At 37.6% G+C, this 26,396-nt stretch overlaps 1 protein-coding gene across 2 annotated transcripts in view; it reads left to right on the top strand.

Moving 5' to 3' along the window:
* Nucleotides 1-10,312, top strand: part of LOC109229284 — a 12,888-nt gene extending 2,576 nt beyond the window's left edge. For both annotated transcript variants that reach the window (XM_019394672.1, XM_019394671.1), the window contains exon 3: nt 9,751-10,312. In XM_019394672.1, coding sequence (XP_019250217.1) covers nt 9,751-9,915 — 165 coding nt within the window. In that variant the 3' untranslated portion in view covers nt 9,916-10,312. The remainder of the gene's footprint in view (nt 1-9,750) is intronic.

Raw genomic sequence — 26,396 nt, 5'->3', positions numbered from 1 at the left:
GGTAGGAGATAAGGCGCAGGATGCAGGCTGTTTCAAACTTTGGTATTCTGGGAGGGTAGGGGGCAGGAACGGGGTAGTTATCTTGGTTGATAAGGACCTCCGTGAACTAGCGGTAGAGGTTAGGAGGGTGAATGACAGGTCGATGACTATTAAGCTAGTTGTTGGAGGTTTTACTTTGAACATAATCAGTGCGTACGCACCCCAGAGGCTTGGATGAGGAAGTCAAGAGGCGTTTCTGGGAGGATTTGGATGAGATGGTGCGTGGTGTCCCGCATACCGAGAAGCTTTTCATAGGAGGAGATTTCAACGGCCACATTGGAGCGACGCCGAAGGGAGGGGGAGGGGGTATGGTGATGCATGGTGGCATTGGTTTTGGAGATAGAAACTGAGGAGGAACGTCTCTGCTGGACTTTGCTAGAGAATTTGATTTGGTGATAGCAAAGTCGAGTTTCCCGAAGAGGAGGGAGCACTTGGTCACCTTTCGAAGTTCGGTGGCCGAGACTCAGATTGATTATTTACTCTGCAGGAAGTCCGATAGAGGTCTTTGCACGGGTTGCAAGGTCATCCCGAGTGAGAACCTCTCGACCCTTCGTTGGCTCCTAGTCATGGACCTTGAGATCAAGAGGAAGAGGGCGATGTATAGTCAACATAGGATAAAATGGGGAGCCTTGACGGAAGCTAAAGCGCAGAAGTTGGGGGTCAAGCTGGTGACTGTAGGGGGCTTGGAGGAGTAGTAGGGACGCAAGCGCTATGTGGACCACGACCGCGCAGTGCATTAGGGAAGCCGCGAGAGAGGTATTTGGGGTCTCAAAGATTGGTGGTGGAATGGAGAGGTGCAAGGAAAAGTGGAAACCAAGAATGCAGCGTATCTGAAGCTAGTGGAAAGTGTAGACGAGGTGGAGAAGAGGGCGAATAGGGAGCATTATAAGTTGGCTAAGAAAGAAGCAAAGCTAGCAGTTACGGCGGCCAAGACTGCAGCTTTTAGTAGTTTGTATGAGGAACTTGAGGGCCGAGGTAGGGATAAGAGGTTGTTCAGGTTAGCCAATGCGCGAGAAAGGAAGGCGCGTGACTTGGACCAAGTGAAGTGCATCAAGGATGAAGAAGGTAGAGTTTTGTTGGATGAGGGGCTTATCAGTCGGAGATGGTAGACCTACTTCCATAGTCTCTTGAACGAGGGGGGGGGGGGGCAGGAGCATTATACTGGGTGATTTGGAAGTCTTTGGAAGTCGTTGTGACTTTGGCTATTGTAGGCGGATTAGAGTTGATGAGGTTGCGGGGGTTATGCGTAAGATGAGCAGGGGCAAAGCGACCGAGCCAGATGAAATCCCGGTGGAGTTTTGGTAGAGTGCGGGCAAGGCAGGCTTGGAGTGGCTCACCAGTCACTAGGTTATTTAATGTCATTTTTAGATCGAAGAAGATGCCCGAAGAGGGGAGGTGGAGCACGATGGTTCCTATATACAAGAACAAGGGTGATATCCAAAATTGCAATAATTATCGGGGTATCAAGCTGCTTAGCCATAGTATGAAAGTCCAGGAGAGAGTGGTAGAGCTAAGGGTGAGGAGGAGTGTGTCTATTTTCGAGAACCAGTTTGGATTTATGCCGGGGCGTTCGACTACAGAAGTCATCCACCTTGTTAGGAGATTGATGGAGTAGTATAGGGAGAGGAAGAAGAACTTGTATATAGTGTTCATCGACTTAGAAAAGACGTACGATAAAGTTTCGAGGGAGGTTTTATGGAGATGTTTGGAGGCTAGAGGTGTACCTGTTGCCTACGTTAGGTTGATTAAGGACATGTATGATGGTGTAAAGACTCGAATGAGGACGCTGGGCGGGGACTTGGACTATTTTCCGGTTATGATGGGGTTGCATCAGGGGTCGACACTCAGCCCTTTTTTGTTTGCTCTAGTGATGGACGTACTGACGCGCCACATCCAATGGGAGGTGCCGTGGTGCATGCTGTTTGCAGATGATATTGTATTGATCGACGAGACGCGAGACGGCGTGAATGCGCAATTAGAGATATGGAGGCAGACCTTCGAATCTAAATGTTTTAAGTTGAGCAGGACCAAGACAGAATACTTAAAGTATAAGTTCAGTGGTGAGACTCAAGGACGGGAAGGGAAGGTGAGGCTGGACTCGCAGGTCATCCTTAGGAGAGGGAGTTTTAAGTACCTTGGGTCTATTATTCAGGGGATGGGGAGATTGATGAAGATGTCACACATCGTATTAGGGTGGGATGGATGAAATGGAGACTCGCTTCTGGTGTTTTGTGTGACAAGAAGGTGCCACCGAAACTTAAGGGTAAAGCTTTATAGAGTGGTGGTCAGACCACCGATGATGCATGGGGCCGAGTGTTGGCTAGTCAAGATCGCTCATGTCCAGAAGATGAAGGTAGCAGAGATGAGGATGTTGAAATGGATGTGCGGGCACACCAGGTTAGATAGGATCAGAAATGAGGTTATTCGCGACAAGTTGGGTGTGGGTCCTATTGAGGACAAGATGCGGGAAGCGCGGCTTAGGTGGTTTAGTCATGTGAAGAGGAGGAGCACGGACGCCACGGTGAGGAGGTGTGAGAGGTTGGCATTGGAGGGCCTACGGAGAGGTAGAGGTAGGCCAAAGAAGAGGTGAGGAGAGGTGATTAGGCAAGATATGGTGCAGCTTCAGCCGACCGAGGACATGATCCTTGATAGGAAGGTAGAAGTCGAGGATTAGGGTAGTAGAGTAGGTAGTCTAGAGTGTACATAACAATAGAGTGTTCATAACAATAGTATTGGCACGCAATCTCGCTTTCTGTTGGTAGTAGTTTTTTATGACTAATCATTGTTTTCTTTCATTGTTGATCACCTTACTGTCTTGTTGTTTTTATTCTGCTTTTATATGGCTTTTTGGTATTTTCCCTTCTTGTCTATATTTTCATTAATGTGGTGCTTATGCTTTCGTGAGCCGAAGGTTTATTGGAAACAACCACTCTATCCTCACAGGGTAGGAGTAAGGTCTGCGTATACACTACCCTCCTCAGATTCCATGGTGTGGGAAAATACTGGGTATGTTGTTGTTGTTGTTGAAGGCTGATTATCTCTAAACTGCTCATTACTCATAGAGTTAGCTCCATGGAGTCCCAAATCCTTCATGTTGGCTTTAAGTAGTCCATTTACCTTTGATCTGGATGTAAGAAGCTCTAGTTTCTAACTTTATGAAAGCTTTAGCCAATGGTTGCAGCCAATCAATAAATAAATTCACAAGTACTGAGGTTACAACTTTTTTTTGGGCTTGAAACTGTATAATTAAAGGAAAGAGGAGAGCAAGGACAAAAACAAGGAAAGAACTTGCAACTTTAACAGGGCTGGCGCGTGATACCTTTTATGGCATGTATTGCATCAATTATTTGTAGTTTTATAAGTTTCTTTCCAGTTTTTCGACTCTCTTTCATGTATCTTTTCTAAACCTCATTCTAACGTAGAAATTCAAGCGTTTTAGAGGATGCCATGGGCCTTTCTAAAGTTACTCAGACTGTCGTGGGATATTTCTTGCTATGATATCCCATGTGCTTTAATAGGTATCTGTTAAATCCTAGGGGGTATTTCTCGCTATATTTTCCCGTGTGGAAACAAACATGAGACTCGATGTTTGTTGTCCTTACATAGAATGCACTTTGCGGCAGTTTTTAAAGCTTTGTCTGCAGGCAAATCTCATCCCTTTAGGGCTCCTACAAATATGATCCTTGAATCATTCTTTTAGAAAGGGCAAAAGACGCAGAGAAATTCGTTCTCCTTGCTGTGAGATGATGCCTCTGCCTCGACGAATGAGGTATATGCCTTACCAGAGATTCTGTTAATATCGAAACATAGTTTTTGTTAGAGATAGAAAAAGAACTGGGAAAAAGTACAGAAAGAAATGCATATATTTGTCTCCTCCATTTTGTTTGTCGAATCTTTGTATCAGGTATTTCTTGTGTACTTGTTTTGCATTATCACTTCGTTTCTTGATACATTAAACAATAGAAGAGCACTGAGAAACAGTAGTAGCAACTGCCAACCAAGAGTTATTGATTGAGGATTTGAGGGTAGCGGGGAGAAGATAATGAATGTTGTAGCGAGCTTTGGCCTTGTAATAGGCAAGAGTTGTCCCTCATTAACTGAGAACCTTTAAGGGAACCTAATTGTCTGAAGCATGGGCCAAATTATGTGCCAGCCACAATGGACGCCCTGGGGCTCGCTTCAGCTTTACCTTTAGACCAACTGAGATATAGCAACGACCATCTACACTAAATCTCATGGACAATCTATCCATTGTATTATTTACCAGTCAGAAACTATTTGCTGTACTATTGTCTTTCCAAGCCTGACAGTTTAAAGGAACTCACCTTTTTACGGCTTTTGAATCCTAGACAATTTTTTTTTTTAGAGCTATTATTAAAATGGTTTCCAAGCAGCTTGCATGCACCTTGTCTGTTCATATAGAGGTGTTGTGGAACTCTACAACAACAACAACAACAACTACCCAGTATAATCCCACCAAGTGAGGTCTGGGGAGGGTAGGATGTACACAGCCTTACACCTACCTGGAAGGGTAGGGAGACTGTTTCCGAATGACCCTCGGCTAAAGAAAGTGAAGGAAGCCCTGATAGCAAGTGATAGCAAGACAAATAGTTAGAAAACTAAATCGGAGATAACAACAAAGAATAGCAAGATAGTACCGATAACAAGTAATATCAAGATAGTATATTTAGACAGTTAAGTCCAAGGCAGCACACGAGAATAAGACGAAGTCCTGCTAGCAAACTACGGAATTTCTAAAGGTAAGTAGTAATAGAACAAGACACGCGGCTATAGCAAACTAAGGAAAAAAGGGTACCATACTAGCACTAATACTATCGAACTAGGGGAGACACAGGGAAATGCCCGACTACTACTAACCTTCCACCCTAATCTTCCACCTCCACACCCTTCTATCTAGGGTCATGTCCTCGGTCAGCTCAAGCTGCGCCATGTCCTGCCTGATCACTTCACCCCAAGACTTCTTAGGTCTACCTTTATCCCTCCTCTCACCTCCCAAGGCCCACCTTTCACATCTCCTGACTGGGGCATCTGTTCTTCTCCTCTTAACATGCCCAAATCATCTCAGCCTTGCCTCACGCATCTTTGCCTCCACAGGGGCCACTCCCACCTTGTCCCGAATAACTTCATTCCTAATTCTATCCAATCTAGTATGCCCAAACATCCATCTCAACATCCTCATTTCCGCTACTTGCATATGCTGGACATGTGACTTTTTGACTGGCCAACATTCTGCCCCATACAACAGTCGGTCTGACCACTACCTTGTAGAACTTACCCTTAAGTTTCAACGGCATATTCTTATCACACAAGACACCAGAAGCGAGCCTCCACTTCGTCCATCCTGCTATGATACGGTGAGTAGATGGGAAGAATTCACCTAGCATTTTTTTTTACTGCTGAAATGTGAATCCCGGTCCCATGATTTTCACTCAATGCATGATAGCTAGCAATTTCCTGTCAATTCTACAAGGATATCCTTTATTTTCTATAAAGCAGCAACCACAGAGGATTTAACATGGATATGCGCTATATCTTTATCATTTTCAACGTACTATACCCATCTTTATTAGCTCTAATCTCGTAGAGCCTTGCAAGAAGTTCCTGGAGTTCATCTGATTTCAGACTAGGAGTTGCCTTCTAGAACTTGTGTCCCAAGAAAAATATATAGGATCGAGGAAATCAAAATTTTTTGCTTCTGGAGGGAACAGCTGCTGAATTGATAATAAGGTCCTTCTCTATATCAGCAATCCCCTAAAAGTTGACATAGTCCTTAGGCCCCACTAAATAATAAAATGGCTCATGCACTACAGTGTTAGTCAAACAGAAAAAAAAAAAACCGATTAAAGAAAAAGTCAAACAGAAAAAAAATTGCACTTTACCCTATTTTCTAATTTCAAGGTGGCCATCATTTGCTTATATCTGACAAAATAAATGAACAAAAAAATAAAGCCTTCTAGAGGTGCACCCAAGGGTGTGATCTGGTGGTTAATAAAGTGGGTTGAAAACCATGAGGTCTCAAGTTCAAATTTTCAGCAGAGGCAAAAACATTAGGTGGTTTCTTCCCATTTGTCCATACTTTGGTGGATAAAGTTACCCGGTACCTGTGCTGGTGGGAGGCAGGTATCCCGTGGAATCGTCGAGGTGCCAACAAGCTGGCCCGGACATCAAAAAAATAAAAATAAAAAAACTTAAATAAATAAAGCCTTCTGGATGTAGACTTGGGGATAAGTTTTTTATCCTAGCAAAGAAATATGAGACATATTTATATAAATCCACCGTTATTGGAGGTTTCTCTTTATTCCCCACTATTTAACTAACTGATAGATATGTATCAAAGTATCCTCTCTTTATTATGAGGTCCCACCATCACTGTGACATGATAAAATCAACAAAGGTAGTAACAGATTAGTCTGTGCTCCTACTTTTTTCCCACACAAATATGAATCAAAATTAGCTTCTTAACAATTAAAATCTGATGAAATTAGTAATGTTAATTTCAAATGCATTGAACTGAGGATATTGTGTAAGTAGACTTGGAAAAAGTTGGAGAGATTCTGATTGGCAATACAAGTTATAAATTGTGGGATAGATAAATGGCAACGAGATAGTAATCATTTTAGAGCCAAGACTTATAGATAAGTTGTAGAGGTAAACTGAAGTGGTGATAGCATTATCTTGTTAGGACTAGTGTGGTGAAAGGTGACAATTAACATCATAAGTGCTTGCCGCATGAATGTGAGATTAGATAAGGAAACCAAAATTATATTTGGCGAGATATGGATAATTTGGTCCAATAGGATTCCAAATGACCAATTGATCTTTATTGGGAGAGATCTGAATGGACCTGTGGGTAGCACAGTGACAGTTTCATCCGAGTACATGGAAGATATGGTTATAGTCCAAAGAATGAAGAAGGAAAAGCGTTTCTAGAGTTCGCCTTAGTTTGTGATTTAGTTTTGGCTAACAAATAGTACATTGAAAAAAAAGGGAGTCCCGCTTGATAACATTTAAGAGTGGAAGTAACCACAACATAATAGACTTCATTCTTGCCGAAAAGGTGACAGAGTTCCATGTAAAGACCTTAAGGTTATACCAGCAGAAGCGTTTTACCCAACATAATTTGTAGTTCTGGATTTGAAGCGAAAGAATAGAGTGAAAGAGGAGAGCTGCAAGCAAACGAAGTTGGCGGTGGGACTAAATGGTATAAACCAAATAACTTTTAAGGAGAAGCTATTGAAGGAAATGACAACGTACGTTATGATAGTAGCAAGTGAAGTTCTAGGCGTGTCTAAACAAAGGTCTAGGACCTCGATCATAGAATCGCGGTGGTGGAAGGAAGAGGTGTAGAGAAAAGGAGAGTGGTATAAAAATGATTCCAAAAGCAGAATTTAGATAAGTCTTGGAAGATTATAAGAGAGCGAATAGGAAAGCTAAGAAGGCTGCTACCAAAGCTTGGATAAAATTCTAGATGGATTGTATCAAAAGTTAGGAATGCATAATGGGGATAATAAAATCTATTAAGCACACTCGAGTAAAAAGAGACGTAAAGACTTAAACTAAGTTGAATCTATTAAAGATGATTTCCAACAAGGTTTACAGGAGGTTGTGAGAATAAAAGAGATGGTAAGGCTTTCTTGATCAATTCCTCAACTCATTCACTAGAACAAATTTGTAGATTTTCATTTTTGGTGAAATTTCTCCATACATCCATTGAAGATAGTAACCTTAGCTACATTCGGAGAATTTGGCCTGCAAATAGTAAAGGATACCACATAAAAAACGAGGGTAAGAAAAGCTTGTAAGCTAGATGTTATCCATATAAGTGTTAGGAAGTGTCTAGGAGAGGTGGAATCAAATTATTCAATGTTATATTAAGGAGTGAAACATGCCAAACGATTGGTTGGTGCCAACATATATGAACAAATGAGATATTCAAAGTTATGCAAATTATCATAGTACCATTAAACCTGTGAGTCGTCCGACGAAATTTTAGTAAAAAGTGATGAAGTGAAAAAGTAAGGCATTATAAAAGTGACAGAGGACCAGCTTAGGTTATGCTCGGTGGATCCACAACAGATGGCTATATTTTGTTGGAAGATTGAAAAAGTATAGGAGAGAAAGTGGATCACATTATTTTATTGTCATGGAGAAAGTGTATGATAGAGTGCCAAGAGAAGTATTTTGGTGGGTGTTGGAGAAGAAAAGATTTTCATTAGATACATAAATACCATAAAAGGATTTGTAGGAAGGAGATGTCGCAAGTGCGAGAATAGAGTGGTGTATTGGAGTTTCCCTTAATCGTGGGTCAGGAATCTGCCTTGAATTATGGATGGGTTACCCATATATACAAGATATGGTTTCGTGGTGTATGCTATTTGTGGACGATATCGTGTTAATTGGCGAAACTAGTGAATGAGCTAACCAGAAGCTTGAGTTTTGTAGAAACACTCCAGAGATTAATAGCTTTAGAATAAAAGTGAGACTAACTATATCAATTTTTGCCAGCATTAGAAAAATGAAGTAATACACTTGCTCAATTTTTTTTAAAAAAAAATCATTACAATAATGAATTTGATGTAAGACTAGGCAGAACTGAGGTGCTTAAATGCAGACAAGTTAGAGTCATTCAAGATCTACATATCCCCATCGATGCTCTTTGTATGATGGGGAAAGGTGACTCAAAAGCATATGTGTCGGTAAAAGAACCCTCCAAATATAACAAAAAGCAACAGAAGTACAGTAAATAAAGTTGCTTCCTTCAAGAGCAAAAAAAGTTGGTGCTGCACCAAATATATACCTGTTTGATTTGGGACAAAAAGTTTGATTTCTTAGGTTGTGGTGTTCATAGTGCAATTTTTCTAATTTTAGCTGGTTTATCATTTGACATGCTTCATTAGAATAGATGCTATCACGATTGTTTTCAGTTTTCCTATGGCATAAGTTTTGCACTAATATATTTGAATTTTAAAATCTGAAAGAAAAGAACAAAACACGCATGATTGTGAAATTAGTAAGGTAAAGCAAAATCTACATTTTACAAATATTTGATTGTTTTGGTCATAGTTACTCCTCCCAATTTTTTCTCCATCGGAAGTCACTGCTCCGTTAAGAATGGAATGAGTATGAGCAAGTGCCAAAAGCAAAAAACAAAAATATGTAGTAATTGTGTGGGGAGCAAAGAGATGTAATGCAACCGAGTTGGCCCGGCATAGGCCAGAAATTTTCTGGTGCTACAGCTCAACTTGGCGCTTTTAATGATGGTTTAACGTCCTCGACCACTTGCTACTATCTTGTTTCTCTTTCATCATACATTACTTTTCAAAATTAATTTTCTTAGTTTTCTTCTCTTCCCTGCACCTAATCTTACAGAATACGAGTTGACTCCTCTTTGTTACTGTTAAATGATAAAAAATGAACCCTCCGGTTATATTACAAGTTTACTGCACTTGTTTCTTCCCTATTCTTCTGTCATACCACTACTAATTAATTCCGCTTTAGCCTATTGAACGCGGTCATAATTTTTTTTTTTCTTATGAAATCTTCATGTTAATATTTTTGGTCGCGAGAGAGCAATTGTTTTATTGCAGTAAGTCTTATTTACCTAGACACTGGGGACTGCTTATTTTAATAGGAATAGTCAATGAAGACTTGTTATAGCGTTGCTCTAACTGGTGTTTTCAAAATTTGCAGATTATTTTATCACAGGAGAAGAACATCCAGAGACTAAACGAGCTAGTACGGAGTCTGAGGGAACAGTTGCTTCAGTGCAGAAGTAGAAATGAAACAGTAAACAACAGTCTTAGCTCACTGGCTGAAATTGCTGAATTTGAAAAACAGCAAATTCTGGAGGATTAGACAGTGACATCAATAACTTTGTCATTGTCACATTACTATATTCTATTTGCTATCTGTAACTTGTTTTTTCTTTCTTTCTGCTTATTTTGTGTGTTAAATCTTGTAAGTTGCTGATGAAATGTGCAATTTAAGTGTCGTAATTTTGGGTTAATCTGCCTGACTAACCCATATGTCAATACTAGTTGTGTAAAAAGAAAAAGGACTTTGGTTCTGAAATTAGTTTTCTGGTAGAAGTATATGAGACGTGCCCTGGAACTTGATATACTTGAGCTGTTTCAGATGACTAATTAAGGTTTGAAGAGGGATTAATTATGTTGGGATTAGTTATTGTCGTATTATTTTTATTGACTGTTTCGTATATTGTATTAATTTTGGGATTGTCAATTTTATTGCTTTATCCTTGGATAGCTTATCATGAGATTATTGTTCCACCTTTTGGTAGGTATAAGATTTTCCTAATACTATTTTTAATCCTGGTATAACTTATCCCAGGATTAGTAACCAAACAAGGGATAAGGCGGTACAAGATTTCCCCAATACTATTCAATATTGATCACGTCCAACTCTATTCCTAAAAAGGATAAGCGGTCGTTGCAAATATAATCCGGTCTAAATATCCGGAGTCGAATCCCAGAGAGAACTAAGACTTAGCTACAGTTGTTCAATATTGCTAAGAAACACAAGTCCAAACAATTTCCTAATTATAAAAATTATAATGTTTATTTTTATCTAATTAACTAACAAATACTAGAAAATAGTAAAACTATCAATTAACAATGACAAGGATTGGAGACAAGAATAAAGAGGTTGAGAGTTATGATTTCCCCAATTGTCGGAATCCTTTCCGCTGCGTCTTCTATAATTTTGCCTAAGTATTCTCTACTGATCGTGAGCACTTTAGGTGTCGTAATTCCCTCCCGAGCAACTACAACAATTTACTAGACATATTCTTCTGAACTACGCTTGCTGGCACAATCTCACCGCTCACTAGCTATGACCACGTCAAGGCTTTGTTATTCCTAAACCCACCTTTAAACCTGTCGTATTGATTCCTCATATACGTTAGGAGTGACGTTGTTCTACAACTACCTAAATGTGTACCCTTTCCCAAGCAATACATAATAAATAGGCACAGTCAATTGATGTCTATTCAACCAAAAGAAATAAGCACGTAGTTGAACGAGTAAAGAAATTCAAAGGCTAAATTATATTAAAACTTAACAACAATTCATCCTCCAAAAGGTTCCGTCTAAACCCTAAATAACAAATTTGTTATTCATAATAGCATGAAAAACTACAATACTAGAATTCACAACCAATAATGGAAATAGAGGAAGAAAGAGGGAAAAACGTGGAGTTGAATCATTCTCCTTGCTCCAAGTGTGTTCTTGCCTCCAAAGGTGTTGTGTAACCCTAAAGTAATGTCTCCTCCCCCAAAGTTTGCGTTTTAGGATGTATTTATCTCACTTAGGGTTGATGACAGGTGGAATTTTTCAATCCAACTTCGGATGGGAGAAGCTGGAGTCCGCGACTGCCTCCGCGCGCCATGGACGCGGATTCAGCTGTTGAAATTCTTCCATTTCGCGAAGCGATCTGTGCCTTTGCTTCACTTCACTATTTTGTGCCTTCACTTTTCTCCTTTTTCGCGTCCGTTTTCGTGCCACACACGAGAATAGACGAGCTCCCAATTCTTTCCATCTCTTTCTTTTTGTGTCAAATTGTCATATTTTGATCATTTATCATCCAAACTCGTTCCTACACATAAAAAATACATAATGAGCATATTTTACTTTGAAAATCCCGTAAACTCCCGCAACTCACACAAGAATTAATATGAAAATATACTCAAAAATATGTACTTTTCATTATTTATCACCACCCCACACTTAAACTTTTGCTCGTCCTCAAGCAACTTAAAATTAAGCACATAGGCAAGAAATACTTTTCAAAACATACTGAAGCATCACACCAATGACAATGGTTTATATCAACACTTGCAACCCAATATATGCACTGTTCATACATTTCATCAAGTTCTAAATTCATGACAAGATTATTTAAAATATTTGTGTGACTCTTCTAACATCCTAGCCTCAAAAATTGACTCCACTATGTTCCTCTTTGTGACTCGCTTCTTGTGCAAACTAAAGATACGAGTTCCTTACCAATCTGTTGTAAAACATGTGCCTTCACCAACAAAACAAAGAGGGTAATCAGTCCGCACACTCAAATATGAATTCAAGTATAATTTAAGGACTCACACAATGAAAGAATCTACTCACTCTCGCAAAGAAACTCATGTGCCCCCAAAGCTCGTACCATAGGCTTGCCAGTAATGTAAGTCTCTACTAATTTTAAGCTCGTAAAGTCCATGATCAATTAGGTCTAATGTAGGCTAAGGGACGGGTAGGATAGATATGGATAATAGTGACTAACCCTCCTAAGCACTTTTAATACAATCCACTTTAACTTTTACGCACATAATTTTCATGATCACTCAACATATCGCTACGAAATTGTACCTAATATAGCCCATCGACTTTAAGCACATCTACATAAGCACTAGCACATATCAAAGTGAATTAGACGGATTTTCTTTTAATTTTGTATTTTTTTTCTTTTTTCTCAAAATCTTTTCAACACTTTCCATAAATTAGTATTTCAGCTAGTGGCTGTCTCAATATGCACATGCACCTTTTGGCCTTTCGATCGTTCCACTCAAAAACTACCCAATCTCTTTTCCTTTTCTTCTAGCGACATAGGTTCTTCCGCAGGTAAAGGTTCAACAAGATTCAATTAAGAACAAAAGGGATTCATCTTGTAATGTGGGTACCAAAGAAAAGGTTTATAGGCTCAAATGGGCTAACAAAGGATAATTTTATCACTGGTAGGCAAATAGGCTGAAGCATCAATCAAAGAAACGCCTATATCATTTTCTAAACTCACAAGACTTAATCATTTCGCTTCGACTCACATACGGGGCAAGTTCTAGACTAATAAGGTATGGCATAGAGTACAACCAAAATCTCACCTCACACAAATGCACATGACTTACTCAGGATAGCTCAGACCCGACTCTCAAGTTAAAACAACTAGCACAATCATAATATAATCCAGACACTAGGAAGTAACAACATGAGTCAATAGGCGAGCCCAAGCGTAAAAAAAAACACATATACTCTCAAGGCATATAGTCACAAGAATAAAGAAGAAAGTACTCAGTGCAAATGCTCCAGCTCTAAGCCCCAACATAAAACATGTCAAAATGCATAGATACTCAAGTTCTTCCCATTCCATTATTAGTTGAAAAAAAGAATTTTTTTTTGTATTTTTCTTTAGACTTTAAACCATCAAGAAAACTAACTAGGAAGGCCATCGTTGGGAAAAGTCCAAAACTTTTATAAAATTCTACTTAAAAAAATAAATTACTACCCGGTTCAAAGAGTCATCCCTTGAAAAAGACCGTGGTCATAAGAAAAATCAAGAGGGATATTTCTACCTAATTATTTTTTTAATTTTTTTTCAAAACATATAAAATAATACAACAAAACTAGCATAGGAATCCACCCAAACAGTCTCTTCACCCCACACTTAAAGTTGTGCATTGTCCCCAATGCACACCTATAAATACAAGAGGGTAAGAAAGAAAATAACACTACAAGAAATAAACACTCCCTAGTAGGCCATAGGCCGAAGCATTAGCAGCTCATGGGGTACTCAGACTTCTTCCAGACTTGATTCTTTGTGCGGGCATCCCACACTTAACCTTCTCTCCCGCTTTTGCTTTCTTCTAATGGCCTTGCTTCCCATGCTCCTAGAGAAATAAAAAATAACACTACAAGAATAATACAATAATAATAAAATAAAATAAAAATAAAGAAAATAGTAAAGCTGGATTGCCTCCCAACAAGCGCTAGATTTAACGTCGCGGCATTTGTCTCCACCTCGAGCTTATGAATTGAACCCCAAGTTTTGCTTCAAGTTTATGATTAGGCTCCGGGGCGGTACAAATTATTGCGAGCCAAAAATTAAATAAATTCTCATGCACTTTTTGGCTCTAGACCGAGGAGTGTCACCTTGCCTAGACGGCCATGAAACCTTCAAAATAGAAGGCTCATCTACCTCTTCCGTTGACTTCTTTGTATGCTCATAAGGATCCATTTTCATTTCACCATGAGAAAACAAGGTAGAAAAGTGTTTGGAATGAGGTCCAACGCGCTCAAATACATGAACTTCAAGATTTTTAACACCCTCAACACCAATCACACTAGAGTCAATTAAATATGTATCCTCAATGTCCTTGGTTGACTCTAGTAGCTCTACTACATTCTCGGCATCCTCAAATTCTAGTTTGATAGATTGTTGGTGTTCTAATGTGGACCCTTCTATTGGCACTTCAATTTCTGTCTCTAATGCATACTGCTCCTGGCTACAATTCAAAATATTAATTTGTTGAGCATGTAAAGCTTCAACCAATTGCCTCACGTGTGCCTCCAGGTTAAGAATAGTTGCCTCTTGCCTTTGGATATTATCCTATTGTCTTTGGTTAGTATCCCCTAGCCTTTGTATTTACAGTTGTTTCTCATTACTTTGTTTCATAAGGTACTTTAATATATCTTTGATCTCCTTCAGGTCAGCTTGCCTGGGTTCTTTGTAACTTCACAAGAAAAAGTAGAACCATCATAATAAGGGTTTGGGAGAGGATAAGAAATATGTGCACAACCATGAAAGTAACCATCTTGACCCCCACACATATCACACATATTCCACACATAAGATTGAGTTGGTGCACATAACTCGCTCTCGGAAATATTTTGATAATTTTACCATGGGTGGTTTCCTCCACAATAAGCATTAGGAAGATCAATAGTAGAATTTCCAACACCGAAACTCTCATAATTTCAAGATGCCGTGTTTCTCAAATAAACAAGTAAAACTAAAAAATAAAAAAATAAAAATCAAATACTACAAAAAAAAAGTTCAAACTTGAAACCTAGAAATACGTACACGTGCAACTACACCGTTAGTTCTCCGGCAACGGCGTAAAAATTTGATCACACCCAACTCTAGTCCTAAAAAGGATAACCGGTCGCTGCAAATATAATCCGGTCTAAAAGTCCGGAGTCGAATCCTACAGAAAACTAAGGCTTAGCTACAATTGTTCAATATCGCTAAGAAACACAAGTCCAAACAATTTTCTAATTATAAAGAAAATAATATTTATTTTTATCTAATTAACTAACAAATACTAGAAAGCAATAAAACTATCAATCAACACGGATAAGGATTGGAGACAAGATTAAGGAGGTCTAGAGTTACGAATTCCCAATTGTCGGAATCCTTCCGCTGCGTCTTTTATAATTTCGCCTAAGTATTCTCTACTGATCGTGGGCACTTCAGGTGTCGTAATTCTCTCCCGAGCAACTACAATAATTTACTAGACATATTCTCCCGAACTACGCTAGCTGGCACAATCTCACCGCTCACTATGACCACGTCAAGGCTTTATTATTCCTAAACCCACCTTTAAACCTGTAGTATTGATTCCTCATATACGTTAGAAGTGACGTTGTTCAACAACTACCTAAATATGTACCCTTTCCCAAGCAATACATAATAAATAGGCATAGTCAATTGATGGCCATTCAGTCAACAGAAATAAGCACATAGTTGAATAAGTAAAGAAATTCAAAGGCTAAATTATATTAAAACTTAACAAGAATTCATCCTCCAAAAGGTTCCGTCAAAATCCTAAATAACAAATTAGCTATTCATAATAGTATGCAAAACTACAATACTAGAATTCATAACCAATAATGAAATAGAGGAAGAAAGAGGAAAAAACGTGGAGTTGAATCCTTCTCCTTGCTCCAAGTGTGTTCTTGCCTCCAAAGGTGTTGTGTAACCCTAAAGTAGTGTCTCCTCCCCCAAAGTTTACGTTTTAGGATGTATTTATAGCACTTAGGGTTGATGAGGGGCGGAATTTTGCAATCCAACTTCAGATGGGTGAAGCTGGAATCCGCGTCTGCCTCCACGCGTTGCGTGCCCATGGACGCGGATTCAGCTGTTGAAATTCTTCCATTTCGCGAAACGATCCGTGCCTTTGCTTCACTTTGCTGTTTTGTGCCTTCACTTTTCTCCTTTTTCGCATACGTTTTCGTGCCACGCACGAGTAGACGAGCTCCCAATTCTTTCCATCTCTTTCTTTTTGTGTCAAATTGTCATATTTTGATCATTTATCGTCAAAACTCGTTCCTACACATAAGAAACACATAATGAGCATATTTCACTTCGAAAACCCCGTAAACTCCTGCGACTCATACAAGAATTAATATGTAAATATACTTAAATATATGCACTTTTCATCATTTATCACGTATATGTCAAAAAAACTTCTTTAATTTCTTAAACATGTTTCGAATTACATACCTTCACATAAAACTGCAGACAAGGAGATTTGTATTGTCCCTTTCATTGAAGGCCGGTACACAATAACTTCAACTTTATCAGCATTGTCAGCTGGTTGGTACAATTATAATTTTGCCAAAGACAAAAAGAATAGTGTTTCTCATTTATAGAGTAACATATTGTCATGTTGGGAGTTGTATAGTAGTCAACAATAAATTGCCCACTTACATTTTTATTGTTGGAGTTGCAGCTGCGATTGATGCTACGATATAGGTTCACCATCTTAGTTAAATTAGATCACCTGTCAATACTCTTGCAATAAAGAATTGATGAGCCGTAATAAATGATTGATTATAAATATTTACAGAAATTAATTAGAGAAATTGTTTCGTAAGAAACTTCATTTAATTATTGGTTACCTTTATTTTAATGCTCTTTTAGAGTTTGGTTTTACATATATAGAGCTAAAAAATTTTTACATTTCGAGGTGATAAAACAACGTAGAACTGGATGGCGGCAGACAACAGGTAATGGCCCGACCCACCAGACGAACCCATACAGTCAGATTTCTATAACAATCATCCTATATAACAACATTTTCCTATAAGGACCAAGTTTTCTTTGGAAACAAATTTTTCATGTTATGTTATAATGTATATTTTCTGTAACAACACTTTATTGTAACACCGGAAATATCGGAACAAACAATATCTTATACTAGAATGGTGAACCTATATCTAACCTTTACCCCTATTTTGGTCTCCAAAATGGGAATTTCCCCTTTTTGGGGATAACTTACTCCAACCATTCCCCCATTTTTTTCCCAAAAGAGAATATTCTTTTTTATATTCTTCTCTCTCCCCTATATTATATTATTATCTTTCATTTCAATTTTATTTTTTAATTTCTACTAAACAAATTTCATCTTTTATGTTCATTAATTTGTGATTTCCATTAAAACAATTCCATAAAATTTTACATAATATAATTTGTAAGCAATTATTATAGATTAACTAATAATTCAAATAAAAGTGAAATCATTGCGATACAAGATTAATTAAATACATATTACATAACGATAAAATTCATTCGAAATACTACATTAATATTCAACTTCAACCTCTAGTATTCTCCCATAAATGATCTATTAATGCATTACGAAGTTCAAAATGAGCATCTTTGTCCTTAATTCTTCTATGTCGAGCTAAAAATTCTTGAAATCGTTGATTTTCATCTACTGCCATTTATACTGTTGGAGGTGGGCTTCCCAAATCATCTTGAATTGGTGCATTAAGATCACACTCACTCTCGATTATCATGTTGTGCAGTATAATACATGTAGTCATTATATTATGTAGCACTTTTTTTTTGCCAAAAAACGTGACGGTCCTGCAACAGTTGCAAAACGTTGTTGCAAAACTCCGAATGCACATTCAACATCTTTTCGACATGATTCTCGTTTCATCGCAAAATATTTCTTCTTTGCCGAACGTGGCTCACGAATAGTTTGCAGAAGGGTTGACCATTTTGGATATGTATCGTCAGCTAAATAATAACCCATATTATATTCTTGTCCTTTAATGATAGATGTGGGTTCTATTGTCGTTCCGACTCGGCGTGAATTTATGCGACAAGAACAACAACGAATAATGTATAAAAGAAGTCAACAATATCCACAGTCACAACCACAACAATCCTCGGCCCCACTTACTCAATACTATAATGATTTTGGTGTATCTGGAAACAACATACCTCCCTACTAAGTTATTATGCTATTTACTGTAGTTTCAACTTTTATGTATTTTAATTTAACGTATTTTCAATTTTCATGTATTTCCAATTTTAATGTATTTTAAATTTTCACTTTTTAATTTTAGCAACATCTAACATTTTATATTCGCACCTTTTGATTTTAGCAACATCTAATATTTTACATTTGCACCATTCATTTTTTGAGATGATTATATATTTTTTGTACAATTATAACTTATAATAAAATTAACTTACAATTTTACATAAAAATAATAAATGCACGAAAATTAATTTATCAAAATTATACGCCAAAGTTAAGATGTAAAATTAATATTATAAAGATATTACATAAACATAATTAGGAATATATAAAGAGTTAAATTAAAAGAGTTAAATAATAAAATAATAATAAAATATGCGTGAATAGTAATGGAGGAGATGAATAGTGTCCCCCCATATTTGGAGGAACACTATTCATCCCTCATTTTGGAGGCGAAAATGGGAGAGAGTTGGAGCTCCATTATGACAAAAGTTGCCCCCATTATGAAAAAATGGGGAAGGCTTGGAGATGGCCTAAGACAAAACTGCTACTCCTTTCGTTTCAAAAAGATTGGAGTTCGGAGTACGAGGGTTAAAGTACTAAACTTTGATTGCAAAATTTGGACATAGATTCTTCAAATTTTTGAAATTAAAATTTACATTTTCAGAAACTACATACAAAGTATTATAAGTCATAATAATTAATAATTCAAAATAATAAAAAAAATTTAAGAAAAACGTGGTAAAAGAACAACCTCGTAGACTTCCCAAATAGTTATAGTGCCAATCTTTTGGAGACGAATGGAGTAGAAGTGGAAAAAGGCAACATACATACTTTACCCATCGACTTTGTACTCAAATCCCTCTTACACACTTGTTAAACACGGGCTACAAGAAAAGAGGCCTATTGTGGCGACAAAAGTCGCCATTGAAAGTGCAAAAGTCGCCACTGATGGTCTTCTGTGGCGACCCTATAGTCGTTGGCTGTAGTGAGTGNTCGCCACAGAAGACCATCAGTGGCGACCCTATAGTCGTTGGCTGTAGTGAGTGGCTGATACTCAATTGTCGCGGCTAAATTGGTCGCCACAAAAGATATGCTTTCAGTGGCAACATTAATCGCCACAAAAGTTAACTAAGATTGACACAAAATACACCTTCAAGAGACGTTAGTCGCCACCGAATAGTATTCTTTGGTGGCGAAGCATTGTTGCCACAAAAGGTTTATCTTTCGTGGCAACATTAGTCGCCCCAGATTCCCCGCCTTTTTGTGTCAACTTTTATCGTCACTAATATTCACTTACTTTTTGTGGCAACAACGGACTGTTACCAAAACTAACCTTTTTGTGACGGCGAAATATCGCTACAATACTATTATTTTCGTGACAACAATAGTCACTACAATAAAAATTTCCTGTTTTAAATTTTTTTTATATAAAACTATAGTACATTCATACTAGTAGTCGAACAATAATAAAATAACCTATTTATAGTGGTAACAATACATTTCACGAAATAGAATTGTATATAATCTTTTCACTGGTAAAAGTGTAAACAATCTAAAGTAATATTGTCATTGCACGTCCTCAATAAAAAGAATAAAATTTCTTTAAAATACTCCAAAAACTTCAAACTACTCCAATGTTTGTAAACTGCTCTACTGCAACTTCATTTCTTCATTGTTGAAGTTCTTTGTTCCTGTCATTGTAAAAGAAATATATAATGAACAAAATTAGCAGATGCACGTACTAAAGGAAATATCTCTACAAGTAGCATATCGGCAAAATAACAAGCCAAGGACCAATAACTAAATGTTCAAAATTAACTTAGGAGATCCTGGTTCAGTTCTGCTCAAGAGTTAGGCAAAGATGAACAATCAATACTCAATTTATAAGTAAGAGCAGCTAAAATCAGTTTTGGAAGCTAAAATAGCTTCATGGATAAGAACATTTCTTGACAATATAAATCTTAAACCATAACAAATCTTAGCAGATGATTTCAAAGATAATAGATTAATGTATAGCTTATCAACAATGACAATTCTTATACACGGATAATAAGTTCTTTAAAATTGAACCATTATTGAATGAAAATCCTCAAGTCATGCAACCTAACTGTTAGAAAGCAAGCATGACTTAAACCTTCGAAAACATTAGTAAACAACAGTTAACAATGTAGCAGGCTTCCTCAAGTCAAGAACAAAGTCTAGGAGAATTTACATGGCAAACTGTATACTAAAGACAAACTATCCAAATGGAGTGTCATCACTGATTTTCATGTTCCCTTTGCTTGACAGAACAGAGAGTTGCACTCACATGTTTTTTAAGTTTGAACTATCTACTTAAGTGTGGTTTAATATCTTAAACGGCAAGGCATAAACAGGTTCTGTATATTGAAGCGATGAATTAGAATTGGTAGTTTATAGAGCTAAGGGCAAATATGCAGCAACAAATATCTTTAGGATGTTGAAATCTATTAAAGGTATTTCAATTCATCAGCTAATGGAGATCTGTTCTTGCTACGAAGAAAAAAAGGGATTTACATTATGTAATAGACATTATATATGATTTACTTTTCAAGAAATTCTTCACTTGATATACATTTGGCAGGAGCGAAATAGTAGGATCTTCACAAAGAAGAAAATATCTCCTCAGGCCCAGTTAAAAACATTATTCAAGAGGTGTTCTATAGAGGATTTTTGAGACCTAAATGTGAGGAGAGGCTAAATGAACTGAATTTTTATCCTTTGTAGTGTTGAAGGTTTCTAAGTATGTTAGTAGTTGTAATCTGCTCTCCTAAAATCTTGTTGACGATTCTTTGTTTAGATTTTGTTTTCTCACTTGAGAAATTAAAATGTGCAGCAGGCGACTAGTGAAATTATTCTGTGCAACAGGCGTACTTTCGATTCATATACATACTTTAACACAAACTAATATGTGAAATAAAACTAGCAGCATTTTATTAACAGTTGTATAGTACATTTGTAGTGTACAGAAACATTAGCATTTACCTTTTGAATTCTAGCCATCATCGTAGCCATCTGCTCTTGAAATCTTTTGTCAAGTTGTAGATTCATGTGTACGCCCTCCTCTTCTAGTTTCTTTTGCAACTCAGCACGATCTTCTTCTAGCTTTCTTTGTAACTCAAAACGATCATTTTCTAGCTTCCGTGACAATTCAGCAGCCATTTGTTCTTCTAACTTTCTTTGCAACTCAGCAGCTTGTTCACGTTCTTCTTGTAATTTTCTATCCATTTCAGCTTGCATATCTTGACGCATACTTTCCATTGCAGAAGACATACTTGCTTCTAATTCTGCCTGCTGCACTTGGCTTTTTTTTGCAAGTCTTTTTCCGTACCCTTTCCCACTAACATAGCCAGTTTGTTCGCCAAGTACGGTGACCAAAATCTCATCTGCATTCATCGGATTTTCTTCAAATTTTTGTTGCTCCACAATTTCTTGGAGCTACCCCTGCAATTATGCATAAGAATTTATGATATAAAATAGGAGACATAAAATAAAATAAATAAAACACAATTTCAAGAGATTACATAAATTTGCTGCGACTGTGGATCTGAACACACCAATTCTTCTTTGTCATTCTTATGAGTATGTTGGAGCTCCCAAACTCGATCCGGTGGTGCCTTTTGTCCATTAACAGGATTTCTCTACGATTTATTAAAGTAGAGGAAAACTATTTAAGTACATAATGTGACCTAAAAAAGAATGACAAATATATAAAATATTATTGTGCTAAATGAATTTGTACCGTTAATTCCTCCACTTCAGCAAATGACTTTGAGCCACATGAGTGTTTAGTTATTTGTTTTCCCCTGTTTATTTTGTTTCGCTCACTCACAGCCTAAAATTATATCCATAAATTAAGAACCATAATTGAAATAGTAATTTGTCACATATTTATATTGCCAAGTTACCTTGAATTCCGGACTTTCAAAATATCCTAACAGAAACACCCAATCCTCAGGTGTAACATCACTTGGCCTATGAGATAATCTCTCTTCATCAGTAGCATAGCGAGAGTATTCAACATGCAATCGAGTCTTCCATGTTCTAAAAAGCCTTTTCATAGTATTGACCACAAGAGCTTGCAATATATGCTCTCGAACTTCGGTAGCTTCAAATTTATCCTAAATGCAAATACGAAAAACTTTTGAGAGTAAATAAAACGTGTGATAAAAAGTCGATATAACTTTATTAACAAATCATTACCTTAACCTTCAACCACATCGCATCTCCATGTTTTGTGATTATTTCTTGCCAATCACCATCTCTGAATGAGATAGTGCTACGCATAATCAAACCACAATAGTTAACAATGTCCCTAGACCCGGGACCTACAACTCTCTCAATGTCATCTGGAATGACAATAAGAATTTTACTACCATGCTTAGTTTTCTTATCTACAAGTAAAGATTTGTATCTCCCTCTCCCTTTATTGGATTTGTTGCAAGAAGCTGCGCGCAAAAGAATATATATTTAACAATCATATACTAAGGCTGTCATGAATATAACTTCTGGTGATCAGTTTACAGAACTATTTAACAAACATTCAAGAGAGACCATCTAATTCTTCTTGAATTGAACTAAAGTCATCAAACTAATTTGATTTTCTTTCATATATAAAAGTTGCACCAGTAAAAAAGTTGATTCAGGTAAAAATAGCCTCTTCCTGTAGGAATAAAGACAGAGTTGAGGAGAAACAAATATTATAATGAACAGATTCATCATACCAAAAAAGCAAAGAAGAAAGAAAGGGAGTATTTTCCATTTAACCAAAAGCATTAATCACAACTGAAGAAGCAATAACTCTAAATTTCTTATATCACAACAAGAATAGTACATGTTTGTCTTAATAATTTTACAAGGAAAGTATTTTATCTACTGTCAGTGCGTGGTGTTAAGGTTTCAGCAACCACACCAATTGTAGATATCTCCAATAATATTCCATCTCTGGGCACATTAAACGAACTAATAGTATATATCTACCTTAAGATTTTCACCAGTATTGCAAAAAATACTAAACAAATTGAGTTGTTAATTAGTTAACAGAAAGATTGAGAGAACTAACCTGCAGCACTTTCAGTCTCTACAGTGGGATGCACTTTCGACAACAATCCTTGATGATGTGATCCATTAGGTTCTTGACAAGGTTGACTTGAATGTCTCGTCTCTGAAGGTGCCAATGTTTGTACCCGGATGCTTGTGGTTGAGAAGAACGCTCAAGCCTTGTCAATAGTGCATTAGCCCTATAGGATGACGTCGCTGTAGAACTGTCACAAACTCCAATATTGCCACCTGCACGACCACCTCCACCTCCACCTCGTGCACCTCTACCTCGTCCAAATCCTACCATTTCCTACAATATCTCTAAATAAAAATATGAAAACAAAAATCAAAGTTCTGGTGAAGATCCATGTCCGTCTAGTAAAGGATCGTGCCATTATTGAGATTTCTATCATTCTTAAACTCAACAAGTGCTGTATATGTACATTTAGAAGCTTAGCAAAGCTATAAAATTCAAGTCATAATCACATATAAAAGTAAAAAGGGATATTCCAGTATATTACAGGTAGTAATTAAGATGAAGATTCACTGAATCGCAGAATAATAAGGGGGATAAAGAAGCTACTGATAAGAATCCATAGAAAGAAAGACGAAAGCTATCTATTTGGTCACTCCATATCCCTATCATCTATGTCGGTGTCCTCTCCATAGTTATCATCAAGTAACTCTTCATCGTTTTTTTCACTATTATACAGATCTATGCGATCGTCATTAATGAAACCATCGTCCTCATTATGCACAGTTTGATAGATCTTAAATACTCTTGCCTTATGTTTTGATGATCTAACAAACTTACTGTTAAGAACCAGATAGGGAACCTAACCTACTTGGATTGTTGCAAGCTTTAATGGATTCCAGCTAAAGGTGAACTGCTACAGCTTCAGGAGCTAGGAACCAACACAAGGACCTGATGCTCTTGTGGTTTCCTCATAGTAGTACAAAGTCAGTTGGACACAGCTGGAAATGAAGTGACTGACGGTACTGTTTCTGCCGCACTGCACTGCACTGTCCGCCCACTCATTCTCTAACCAAACAAAGTACTCACATCACTTCAAGTGATGTGATCAAGACGTACCCACAATGAGCTTTATACAAAACATGACTGGAAGGCTTCTGTTTCTTATTCAAGTCTCTTGCAAAAACAGAAAAATCAATCCTCACAAGCTTGAAGAACAAGGTTGAACACTACTACGGAACAATTCCTAAAAGATAGATTGTTGTTGTCCTAGTTGAGTTGTAACCTTGTTATTGTACTTACTGTATCTCCTAAACTGCTTACCTAGAAGCATTTTGATTAGGAATCCTCTTGTAAATCCGTAAACTCCTTGAGTTTATGTTATGACTAGATTTAGTCATAAGAAAAAGTCTTTGTAATCATAGAGTTACAAAGTGGCTTGTGGTGATAACATCACAAGTTAGAAAAAGCCTTTGTAACTAGGATAGTCACAAAGTGGCTTGTGGTAAAGGTACCACAAGTTAGTTGAGCAAATCCTTTGCAATAGGAAGTATTGTAAAGTGGCTTGTAATAGGTAGATTACAAGTTAGTAAAGTTAAAAGCCTACAGGTGTAGGTCGTGGTTTTTTGATCCCCTTGTGTGGGATTTTTCCACGTAAAAATCCTCTGCCTCATTTACATACTGTTTTATTAAGTACTCCCAGTAGAACCTTGTAGAGGACCAGGTACTCTACGATTTGGTAGACCCATACAAACTAACAATTGGTATCAGAGCAGGTTCCTCCTATCAGGCTAACACCTAGGAAGGATCCTCATGGCGGCTCCACTAAATTTTGAAGAAGGTCAATCCACATACCAATCCCCCAAGTTTGACGGAAAATGCTATTGGTGGTGGAAAGCTAGAATGCACGATTTCATCATGGCTGAGGATTGTGAGCTATGGGATATCATTTGCGATGGTCCATATGTTCCAATGAAGGTACTAGATGAATCTCCATTTTCAATTGAAAAAACCAGCAAAGAATACACTGAAGCAGACAAGAAAGCTGTGGAGAAGAATTTTCGTGCCAAGAAAATTCTGGTATGTGGAATGGGACCTAAAGAGTACGACAGAATCTCTACCTGTGACACTGCAAAGGAAATATGGGAGACTTTGCAAACAACTCATGAGGGAACTACACAAGCAAAACAGTCTGAAGATAAACCTAATACTGGTGATAGTTCCATGATGGCAGTTGAAGGCGAGGAGATTGGATATAACTCAACTTTTGCTTTGATGGCTCAATCAGATGATGATGAAGACAATGGCAACAAAGAGGTAAACTTCAGGGATGTTCAGAGAAATCTGAAATCCTATTCTCCAAAAAAACTCATGTGTTTAGCTGATGTTTTAATCACTGCCTTTTGTAGTCTTGCGGAGGATAGGGATTCCTTGATCTTAGAACTAGAAGAATCTGAACATACTAGAGAAAACTTAGTGGCTGTAGTTACTGACCATAAGAAAACCATTGAAATCCTTAGAAAAGAAAAGAGTGATCTGTTGGGAGAAATTGCAGACCAAAGGGAAACAATAGTAAAACCATGGACTAAGTCAAAACCTGAAAGTTCTGAAAGAGGAAAGGAGATAGCGAGTGAGGAATACCTTAGGCTTGAAGATGAGGTGAAAGCTATGAGATTTAGGGTGTGCTGAAACTGAGAAAAACGAGCTCCTCCAAACCAATCTAGAAAGAGTAATGAATGATCCTGAAAGGTCTCTAAAGTGGACCTGGTCCTCAGAAGCTACCACTGCCTTGCTTAATAATGATAGTGAAAAAAGGCAGGGAGCAGGGTTCCAAAGGGAGAAAACTCCTCACAACCCTCATAGTAAGTGCGTCACTGTCTCTGATAACTGGCCTCGTACCCAATGTGGGAACACTGGGCGCTTCAAGGAAGGCGTCCAGGCCAAGAATAAATTAGTTCAGAAAGACAAAGTGGCTGCTGAAACTGTGACCAGGTTCCGCTCACAAAAAATGCACATTACCTACATGGACTAAGAGAGCTCTTATTCATCCTCTTGCTTACTACAAGGGACCCAAACTTGTTTGGGTTCCTAAAACTAACTCCTAATCTCTTGCGCAGGGAACGGTAAAAGGAAGCGGTCAACAGTGGTTCATGGATAGTGGATGTTCGAAACACATGACTGGGAACACCACAGACTTTCTTTCACTAAAAGCCCTGCAAGGAGGGAGTGTATCTTTTGGCAATGGCA

The sequence above is a fragment of the Nicotiana attenuata genome, chromosome 7 (genome assembly GCF_001879085.1).
Source record: "Nicotiana attenuata strain UT chromosome 7, NIATTr2, whole genome shotgun sequence".
In the NCBI taxonomy this organism is placed as follows: Eukaryota; Viridiplantae; Streptophyta; class Magnoliopsida; order Solanales; family Solanaceae; genus Nicotiana; species Nicotiana attenuata.
The sequence above is the reverse complement of the archived record's forward strand: the minus strand, read 5'-3'. Positions and strand labels throughout refer to the sequence as shown.